This window comes from Limulus polyphemus, unplaced genomic scaffold (assembly GCF_000517525.1).
Source record: "Limulus polyphemus unplaced genomic scaffold, Limulus_polyphemus-2.1.2 Scaffold1454, whole genome shotgun sequence".
Taxonomy (NCBI): domain Eukaryota; kingdom Metazoa; phylum Arthropoda; class Merostomata; order Xiphosura; family Limulidae; genus Limulus; species Limulus polyphemus.
The window spans coordinates 206,750-218,145 of NW_013667064.1; the positions used below are offsets into that span (position 1 = coordinate 206,750).

The window sequence follows — 11,396 nt, forward strand, 5'->3', positions numbered from 1 at the left end:
TTTTATTTAATAATGCTGCATATCTGAAAGAAATCTTTGGGCTTTGTCTCACATGACATAGTACACGCTTGATATGTGCGAAGTCGAGGATTCAGTCCCGTCCATATCCTTTTATTTTATTTTTTTCTTTGTTCTCAACATAAATTTTAAGGCTACACATATAAAATTTGAGAATAGTTTGATTTCAACATATTTTTGATTGTATTTTTCAAAATATAACTGTTATTATCCAGAAATATAAGACTGACGTAAAATGACAGTTTTGGAACGTCATAGCTCACTTTATGAGGGGTGTACACACAATATGAAAAACATTTAAAACTTTGTTGAATAATGTTAGATGAAAACCTCACCACAACAATTCATTTTTCAAATTATCGATTTCTTTATAAAAATAATGATAGTCACTGACAGTATGATAAACTCTATAATATATATCAAACTGATTGTCAGTATAACTATGGGATCCTGTCTACGGTAGTTTATCATAGTCACTGACAGTATGATAAACTCTATAATAAACTCTATAACTTATCTATGTTACGTAAAAGGTTTTGGTTACCTGGACAGTAGTGATTGAACCATTGTTTTTCGTGATAATACAAAAACTAAAAAGGTTTTGCTAGACTAGGTGCTAATTTTGGGCTCATAGCATCACTAAGTATTTATTTGATCATTACTATTGTTGTAAAAATTGAAATGAGAATTCTTTGTAGGAAAACCTCAAATTTTAGTTATCTTTTTCACAATTATATCATTTTGAAAAATCAAATCTGCTGCTATTTGAATTACTTCCCGCGAAGAAATATTTGTGTACAGTAACTAAATACAAAAACTTGCACGATAAACTTGTTCATCAAATCTTAAAGTTGCCAAATGTTTAGAGCAGGGTTCTCAAACTTTTTTTTTTGCTGGGCCTTTCCACCATCTGAAAATATATAAGGCTGTGACGACCCCCCCCCTATACACACAAAACAAAGTGATAGCAAGTTCCTATACATACTATAAAATATCCATTACCGCAGTATTTTTTTATGATCTCCCGATCCTCTTTTGGGTCGGGATCCCAGCTTGGGAGACGCTGGTCTAAAAAAATTAAAACTACTCATAACTGTATATTGATTTTTCAAATGTTTTAAGAAAAAGAGTTCAAAAATCTATAATTTCTGGTTATAAGAAGCTATGTTCGAAACTATTGTCTTAATGGGAAAATTATTTTTATGAATTTTTGTTATCAAATAACACAATCAAAACTTACTGGTCTAATATGTTCGCATATTATATCACTATTGGTTTTATTCTTCTTTAATTTTAACAAATACCTTTCTAATTGGCATTCGGTTTTTATGTGAGATCAAAATCAGTTTTCTAATTTTAGTTTCATCCTACATTACTGTGCTTATTTTATTTATATAATATTTTTTATTTGAAATGTTTATGCCATTTCCTTTATCTCGTTTAACTGTAACGATTTCTTTTTTTTTACTTGAATAATTAATCGCTTCAATTACATCCTTATTTATAGTCCCCCGGTGCCTCAGCGGTAAGTATGAGGGCTTAAACACCTCAAAATAAGGGTTTAATACCTAAGGTGGGCAAATCACGGGCAGCCCATTGTGTAGCCTTGCGATTAACAACAAACAAGATGTTAAGTTTATAAATCTCCGAGGTTGCAGACACTTATTTGACATTTCAGGGCTAGCTTGTTAGGCTTAACACATGATGATCTAGTTAAATTATGTGGCTACTTTTAACTTGTTTATTGTTTTGATGTTTCTTTGTCTAGTATCCTTAATGGCTTGTAAGACATTTCTTCGACATGTAAATGTACTTCGTCCAGGTTTTTCTGAACAACCATCACGTAACAATTATATTTCTAAAATAAATATAAAACGACCTATATCATATATGTCGGAATGAACGTGTGTATGTGCGCGCGCCCCTCTTTAATATTTTGCTGACAACAGTTTTTTTATTTAGTCTCATTCTAAGCAGTAGGCTGACTTTGCCAGCTGAAATTAAAGGAGACTACAATTCATTGGTAAATTCTGAACATTACGATCTTAGTAATTTTTCTTGTGCCTGTATAATGTGTATACTGGTTATATATGTAGTACACATCAAGTAATTTGTATTTTGCATGTTTTTGTACGTACAATACAGTAATTATTGTTGTGTGAAATAGTTAAATAATATTTTAAAGCCTTTTTTATGTTAATTATCAGACAATTTTTATTCATTTACGACTGCCTTCCCTACCCAGTGTCTTGTACGTTTCAACAAGCTTGGATATCACCAGAATACTAAGTTTATTACAACTCGATATTTCAACTTACGGCTTCATACCTGAATAATCCAGTAGTTATATTTACGACTGCCTTCCCTACCCAGTGTCTTGTACGTTTCAACAAGCTTGGATATCACCAGAATACTAAGTTTATTACAACTCGATATTTCAACTTCATACCTGAATAATCCAGTAGTTATATTTCGCCGCACTCTGATTGCAGGTGGATTTAGCGAGAAGACCATGCAGAAGTTAGCGCCGTGTTTGGAAAATTTTAATAGTGTATTTAATCTAATTTTTTTATACGAATAAAAATGCATTAAGGCTAACCTGGTACTTCTGGTAATACTATCAAAATGTAAGGATCAAGGAAACCTTATCCGCCATGAAACTGAAACCAAAGATGAATTATAATGTATCAATAAGTGAAATCTTTGTATAACTTGTCAATTATCTATATAAATACTTGAGTATCGATAAATGATTTTTTTACACGTACTACACACATACTTAATGCGTAGTTTCTGAAGTTCGATTCCTGGAAGAGAAAAAACTATTATAAAACTTTTACTTTCGAAAAGCTTTATAGGAAGAACGTTAAAAAACAACTGGATTTCAAAACAAACAAAAAACGTAACTTTCTAACACAAACACTCTTTTGTATACTGAAATTAATTTCATACTGTAGGTGCATAGCATTTACTTGTTGGATGAAGATATATTAAAACATAATGGGCACATTGAAGCTTAAATCGTGTTGCGATACTACTATTCCTGCAAATTTATTTTACAGCTTTTAAACGCGATAGTTCTTTAGTTGATTCTCATGCTAGAGACAGTTGTGTCATTAAGTCTGTTAGTTTAGGAGAAAGTGACTCGAGATTATAACTTTGATTACCAACATAACGGAACCGAGTGCGAAGTTCATGAAAGACATGACCACTTATTATTTTTTCGGTTATGTTATTAGTGTTTGAGAGACATCTTTATTTGTAAGGTTTTTAGCATGTTTCGTTAGCTGTATACATACGTAACACACTTGACATAATTAGACTGTAAAACCTCATAGGAACAACAAGAATGAGCTTAAACATCACGAGAAAATGTTACCTTTTAATCGTGAGATAATCGCTTGAGTATTCATTGGTGGATATTTTGTACCACTGAAATGGATGAAAACCAAACTATGGTTATTGAAGTAGAAGGTGGGTCTTAATAATATACACCTTGGCTATAGCACATTATATTGCCTTGAAGTTCCACCCACCTCAACATCTTTGTTAACATCTTACCGACAAAACTGAAAAAACAACTAAAACTATTATTACTGTAATTATGACCTATCATGTATACCAAGAGTCTATTTAATCATTCTAACTCTAAAAGTGCGCAGACAATGGAGAACATAACTGCAATAAAGTACTGGGTTTTCCACTTGCAACTCGGATAATGTGAAGTTACAAGCGACTACCTTGATTTGTTTCTGTAAATCATATTTTGTAAAATTAGAAATACGCCTCGAATGTGGTTGTAGAAGGGTGGGTGCTGCTTGGCCTAGTGGTGTTAGTGTGCCGGACATTGTATCACAGCGTTTATGGTTCGCGTCTTGTTGTCACAAAATTACGCTATGTTGTTAACTAACTGCCTTCCCTCTGGTTCATGTGTTCGAAATTAGTGACGTTTTGTAAAGGTTTGTACTGATATAAAACGAGTAAAAAGACACTTTACACGAACTCCATGAGTAAAGGGGTAAGACAGCTTGTTGGATATTTTATTTTCTTGTAGCTTGTTTGTTTTCTATGTTGTTCCCAAAACAGGGGCACACTTAAAAGAACGGTTGTGTATTTATCCAGACATCAAAACGCAAGTTGGAGACCCAGTAGTAAAGAGCCTAATGCGCATTATTTCGATAGAGGAGCTAATTAAGAAGTCGGAGGATATTGATTCAGGTAAGTCTTTCTACTTAAATCATTCCATTTCCTAGATTGAGAAGAATGAGGATATAAATTAATCCTACAATTAAGCTTAAAACTTCTTGTGTGTTATATGAATTTTTTTTATATAACTTGTAACAATTAAAATTAGCAATAAAGAATTTTAATATAATTTATGGCTTTACAGAGATTAGTACAAATGTACACTATACTGTTCAACTTATCTTGAAAAGGAAGATGTAGTGTTTCGCCATTTTAGGACGGAATGAGCCCAATTTGGGCTTTAATTACAAATGGGCCCTGTTCCTAGAACTTATCACAAACCGTTTGAAAAATATCTAGTGAAATATACCCTCTCTTATTTTATTTTATATTTTTTTCAGTGTTCCAAGTTAACCAAGATTTGTAGATATACATCTTCTGTTTCTCGGGCAATGGTCGAAATGTCTCGGCTCAATTCAGTTGGATTTAGGTAGGGGGCTATGGTCTAATCAAGGTTTAGTCAGGGAAATAGCAGTCTTGAACCACTGCGCACATTTTGATATGATGTATTATTAGTACAGCGAGAATGTCATGGCATACATGGCTTCATCACACCGTGAACCTATTTCACCACTTTCAGGACACTCTCAAACCGAAACCTGTTTATCATAAGCAAACAAGAGGGAATCTTCAATAGCCGCGGCATTTAATTCTTTTAAGCAGGATTAGAGTAAATTCATCTATGAGACCTTTGTTTTCCTTTTTATTAACTATATTTTTTGCGTCAGCAATACCGATCGTGGGGCACACTTACACCCGATTCGATTTTATTACTCATGATCCGCTTATCTGCGGTTAGAAATAAAGAGCGAAGTTGTTAGTACATTTTCTGTTATTTTTACCCTAATTTCGAAACTCAAGTTCCAATACTACTTTGATAACAGTGGAGAGCATTTTATTAGCTGGGTTGCATCCAGTCCGTGAAATCCAGCCCCATTCAGCATTTGTTTACAGTGGATATGCTTCCCGTAGTATATACCTAAAATTAGTTAGAGAATTATGATATTTTTCACATAACGAAACGACATGTTATTCTATTTACAATTAACATAGAGTAACGGCATCGAATTGTGTTATATAACACACACACATTCAGTATTTGATCAAAGCAAGCAAGCTTTTATTGACGTTAGGAATATAATTATCGTAAAATGATTATTTTGATATAAGTGTTTCACATTACGGATATATAAAAGTTTTCAACCAGTTTTCTTAACGTAAGAAACTCTACAGTATATCAGTCATACTTTGTAATACTTTCGTTTCATAGAATAGGTACACATCCTGTTTTTGTATCTCAAGCGAAGATAGTCGAAGGTAAAACAGCATATCAGTGCGTTATCTTTATATAAACGCCATAAAACCTGAGTAAAACGACGTTTTTCATTGTTTCTCGCTTTGATAAAGATATATTACAGTGGCCTGATTCTCAGAGATACAAACAAGCATTGTATAATACTAGAGAGAGAGTCAACTTATCTTCTTTTGTTGAAATGTTTCTAAGTATTGTCTTGTACATACTGATTATTAACGTAAGTAACAATTACACGTAGTCAGTGAGAATATTGTTCTTCCACGATGTCATTCTCTATATTAAACACTAAGATAATGTGTATAATTCATCACCAATGTAGTTGACATCCTAAGTGTTTACTCTTACGTATCCGTTAATAATTCTGTAAACGGATGACGTTTCATGCTATTATTGGTTCTAGTAAATATTTATATCAACAAAAATGTGAAATTATTTAAGGATTAAACTAGTTAATATTAAAGCATCGTCAGTATATCGCAAACTGCATTATTAGATAAACTCTCATAGTGGTTCCAGGAATTTGTTTGCAGGTTCTACGATATCGAAGCGTAACCTGTTCTGATGTTAAAACTGTTTGTCGCAACTTCACCGCGTCTTCGTAATAAAGGTTAAAAGCTGGATAAAACTGCTATCAACTTTTGGCTGGCCTTCCTCACACATTGTATTTTATAATTAGATATATTTAGTAAAGGTACTAAGTGATACCATATAAAATTACTAATTTTAATGATTGACCCTCTGGATACAAGTAATAGTTTGCTTTGTCTCTGACTAACCATCGTTAATACTATTACCAGTATACATTCTCACATACAATTCTAATACTAGAGGCCTGATTTTTATGCAAGTTGTAATAAAATGTTTTACAGATCTTCCATCATCCTGTTTTTAATTTCTTTAAATTACTTTGTAAGAGGCTCCTTTCAGATTTAAACTAGTTAAAACTGCAAGATGATGCAGACATAGCTAATTTCAAACTGTAAAATCTGTCGACGCTAACACCCATTACAAAAAATGCTGAGTCATGTACGTGTTTAGTATTTTCTGTTATCGATGGTGAACTCCGATAGCTCGGCAGTAAGCAGGAGACGTTATAACGATAGAACTCGAGGTTCGATACGAGAGAAAGACCAGTGCGTATAATCTGTTGTGCAACAACAATAAAAACGTGTTAATAGTTTATGTAGACACGGTTTCCAACTTGATATATTTAGTGACTAAGAACCGCTTTTTATATAAAACGTTTTAGTTATGATCACGTATGGGATCAAACTAGAACCGGCTTCAACTTGTTTTTCAGCTATCATGAAAACTTGCACCAGCTATGGCTAACTTCTGTTTTAGTTATTGTGAAGAAACACATATCAGCTATAGCTAACTTCTTCTTTAGTTATTGGGAAGAAACTCACATCAGCTATAGCTAACTTCTGTTTTAGTTATTGTGAAGAAACACACATCAGCTATAGCTAACTTCTGTTTTAGTTATTGTGAAGAAACACACATCAGCTATAGATAACTTCTTCTTTAGTTATTGTGAAGAAACACACATCAGCTACAGCTAACTTCTGTTTTAGTTATTGTGAAGAAACACACATCAGCTATAGCTAACTTCTTCTTTAGTTATTGTGAAGAAACTCACATCAGCTACAGCTAACTTCTGTTTTAGTTATTGTGAAGAAACACATATCAGCTATAGCTAACTTCTTCTTTTAGTTATTGGGAAGAAACTCACATCAGCTACAGCTAACTTCTGTTTTCACAATAACTAAAAAAGAAGTTAGCTGTAGCTGATGTGAGTTTCTTCCCAATAACTAAAAAAGAAGTTAGCTATAGCTGATGTGAGTTTCTTCCCAATAACTAAAGAAAAAGTTAGCTGTAGCTGATGTGAGTTTCTTCCCAATAACTTTCTTTAGTTATTGTGAAGAAACTCACATCAGCTACAGCTAACTTCTGTTTTAGTTATTGTGAAGAAACACATATCAGCTATAGCTAACTTCTTCTTTAGTTATTGAGAAGAAACTCACATCAGCTATAGCTAACTTCTTCTTTAGTTATTGAGAAGAAACTCACATCAGCTATAGCTAACTTCTTCTTTAGTTATTGGGAAGAAACTCACATCAGCTATGGCTAATTCTTTTAAGTTATTATAAATATACTCGCTATGGCTATCTTGTTTTTTAGTTATCTTGAAGAAACGCTACCACCTACAACTAACTTGTTTTGTAGCTATAATCAAATATGGGATCAAAACTGGAACCAGTGGCATATGCAACGTCTGTGCAATCGGGGCAACGCACCGACGGGCCCCCAAAGTAATGCAAAAAACCTATAAATTTCTATACCTATAACTGATCAGTACGGACAGGTCTCCTAGGAAAGTTGCACCGAGTAGTTTGAAGTGTTAAAAACGCCTCTGACTCGAACTAACTACAACATGTTTTTCAGTTATCATGAATAAACTGGCACTAGTTATGGGTAACTTGCTTTTCAGTTATCATGAATAAACTGGCACTAGTTATGGGTAACTTGCTTTTCAGTTATCATGAATAAACTGGCACTAGCTATGGGTAACTTGCTTTTCAGTTATCATGAATAAACTGGCACTAGTTATGGGTAACTTGCTTTTCAGTTATCATGAATAAACTGGCACTAGCTATGGGTAACTTGCTTTTCAGTTATCATGAATAAACTGGCACTAGCTATGGGTAACTTTTTTTTTTAATCATGAAGATAATCAAGAAGGTTCACTCCCAACTATTACTGTTGCCTGTGAAACATGGAACTTTACCACTGACCTTTGTGTTCGTGGATTATTATCTGTTTCAAGACGCCATATTATCTGAGTGTATGAATATTTTACGTTTGAAAGGGCTATAACCTTCCCCAGATTGAGCAGTGATATAACGCTAGCCTACCTACGTAGCACCAATCCATGGTTATTTGTTCAGTAAAAGATTTGATTGAAATGGATTGTGTAAGAAGAAAAAAAAGGTAAATGATTTAGAGGTGTACAGCGTATAAAACCTTTGCGAGTTTTTGTGTCCTGCAATATAAGCTCTGACGTCCGTAAGAGAAACTCTGATTTGGACGTATATTTTACGTTGATCTTTTTACTGTGCGGTACATTTTGTTTGCTGTTTCTTTTATCGGCATCATGTCCGTTATTGACCATTGACAATGAGTGGCAATTAAGACGTGTAAGTTATTTGAATTAAAGGTGACCTGTCGTAGCTTACTCCATTTTGTCTTAATCGAGAGAGCAGGGAATATTTTGATAGATGGCGTATCTTTTATGTTACAGGGATTAAAGTTATATCAAATAACATTTCTCTAAGTTTTGCACTGAAAATGCCGTTATTGACATTTTTTTTTAATTTTCATGAAGTGCAGAATAAAGCCATTTGCCTTTCTATTGTGTATGAAAACAGATGTACAGTTTACATATTTTGAAGCCATTGCCTTTCTATTGTGTATGAAAACAGATGTACAGTTTACATATTTTGAAGCCATTGCCTTTCTGTTGTGTATGAAAACAGATGTACAGTTTACATATTTTACTTCTTTTCCTACTTTCATAGGAATTCAGAATATCACAGAAAAACTGGAAGAAGTCGTTAACGAAATAGACGATATTCGTTTAAATTACAGCAAGCTTGAAAAAGAGGTACAAAATATTCAAAAAAATCTTGAAGACATAAAAGAAGGCTGTAAAGAAAACTGCGACTCTATTGACTTGGAAAATTTAGTTATTAATCCAAACAGCAGTCTTCAGAAGGTGATTACTTTATTTATCACTAAAAATCAACACTTGACCAAGTAAAAATAAATGAAACTAGAAGAATAAAAAAAAACAACTGCTTAATTAGCAATTATATGATATTTATTGTTAGATCAGTAATTGTTTTATTTAGGCAATAAACTAACTATTCAAATATTTTTAAAATAACCTAAAGCACTTGTGTTTTAAACATTTACTAAATTGTAATCTATCTAAGATAGAAGTCTTGAAAAACAGAAACGAAGCTTAGAACACAGAATATAAAACCTAATAAATTTTCAACCAACAAAATAACCATACGAGAGAATGATCGCGCTAGTGATCGAAACGTCGTACCTGTTAAAAATAAACAATAAATCTTACTTACTGTAAACGCTGTAACTTGTAATATAATATACTTAATCAGTAAGTAAACTCAAAACGAAACTATATACCTAACCAGTTCCCCCAATACCAAGAAGTAACACCTCAGATAAAGCGCCACAGTTACAAGAAACCCGTAAGAAACAGAAAAAATATATCTTTATTCTTTTTTTAATCAAAGTGTTATAGTTTAATTTCCGTATCACGAATCTTACAAGAGCTAGTTAAGCCAAATGTTGCTATTAAACAACATAAGCTTCATGAAAAGAATCCGCCTATGTTATGGCGAGGCAGGAAAGAAGAAGTTTCTATTATTACGAAAACAACAACAAACAAACTGAAATTGAAGAATGTGATTTTATGTTTAACTCTCCTAAAAACCTAAAAAATAGAAAAATTGTCATCAACCATCCTAAAAATAAAACAACCTTCAGCCCAAACTAAAAATCAAAAGTATCATAGAAAAAGCTCAAATAAAACTTTCTAAACAAGTCATAAAGGAAAAAACAGAACTGAAATTTCTCTGCAAAAATGGTCTTAACCTACGAAGCAGCCTTTCACGTTTGACTACCCTGAATATTAAACTTACTTTCATCATCAATATAAAAAAGCACCTACTCTAAAGGCTTAACTATCAAACGAAATTTAGACAGAAAGCTAGAAAAACTTCGCCTGTGAGCACAATCCAAAACACAGAACCAGACACACTGTAAAGTACAATATAATCAACCTCGCGAACTTTCAACTCTTAACTACGCAATAACTCCTCCCAACATCCTAGTGTTAGATTTAAAATCCAGCCTTGAAGACCTCTGCAGGAAAGTAATAATTAAATCAAATCTCAAATCCAATCAACAGCAACTGATCGCAAATCAAAATTCATCTCGGGACAACAAATAAATTATCAGAAATATTCAACATTCCAAAAAACAAGAACAACTTAATGATGAATTTCTCTACCAAACCAAAAGCAGGTCCTCAACATTCCAAAAAACAAGAACAACTTAATGATGAATTTCTCTACCAAACCAAAAGCAGGTCCTCAACATTCCAAAAAACAAGAACAACTTAATGATGAATTTCTCTACCAAACCAAAAGCAGGTCCTCAACATTCCAAAAAACAAGAACAACTTAATGATGAATTTCTCTACCAAACCAAAAGCAGGTCCTTTAAAAAAACACTTCCTAGATGAATTTAATGAAAAAACTTCAAAAATGCTAAACAAGAAGAAGCCAATAAAACAAGATGAGCAGAAGGAAAAGGACTCAGACTTCATAGGAACAATGAATAAATTGTTATTCAAAGATAAAGGAAACTCGATCGTGATTTTAAGATGTACTTGAGAATGATCGCACCAGTGATCGTACCTGTTCTAAAAACAAATCTTACTGACTGTAAAACTGTAACTTGTAATAAAATAAAATAACCACTCGTTCATGAATTGTTAGAACTTTAAAGTATGTGTTGTTCCCACGTCATGTTACTTTTCTGATGATGACAAAGATGTTTGGTTCCCACGTTATGTTACTTTACTGTTGATGACAAAGATGTGTGGTTCCCACATCATGTTGCTTTCCTGATGATGACAAAGATGTGTGGCTCCCACGTCATGTTCCTTTCCTGATGATGATAAAGATGTGTGGTTCCCACGTCATGTTCCTTTCCTGATGATGAT

General features: G+C 33.1%; 1 protein-coding gene across 2 annotated transcripts in view; it reads left to right on the plus strand.

Moving 5' to 3' along the window:
* LOC111086814 (prominin-1-like) overlaps positions 1 to 11,396 on the plus strand; it is a 120,411-nt gene that overhangs the window by 46,062 nt on the left and 62,953 nt on the right. For both annotated transcript variants that reach the window (XM_022391213.1, XM_022391214.1), the window contains 2 exons: positions 4,141 to 4,236; positions 9,157 to 9,353. In XM_022391213.1, coding sequence (XP_022246921.1) covers positions 4,141 to 4,236; positions 9,157 to 9,353 — 293 coding nt within the window. The remainder of the gene's footprint in view (positions 1 to 4,140; positions 4,237 to 9,156; positions 9,354 to 11,396) is intronic.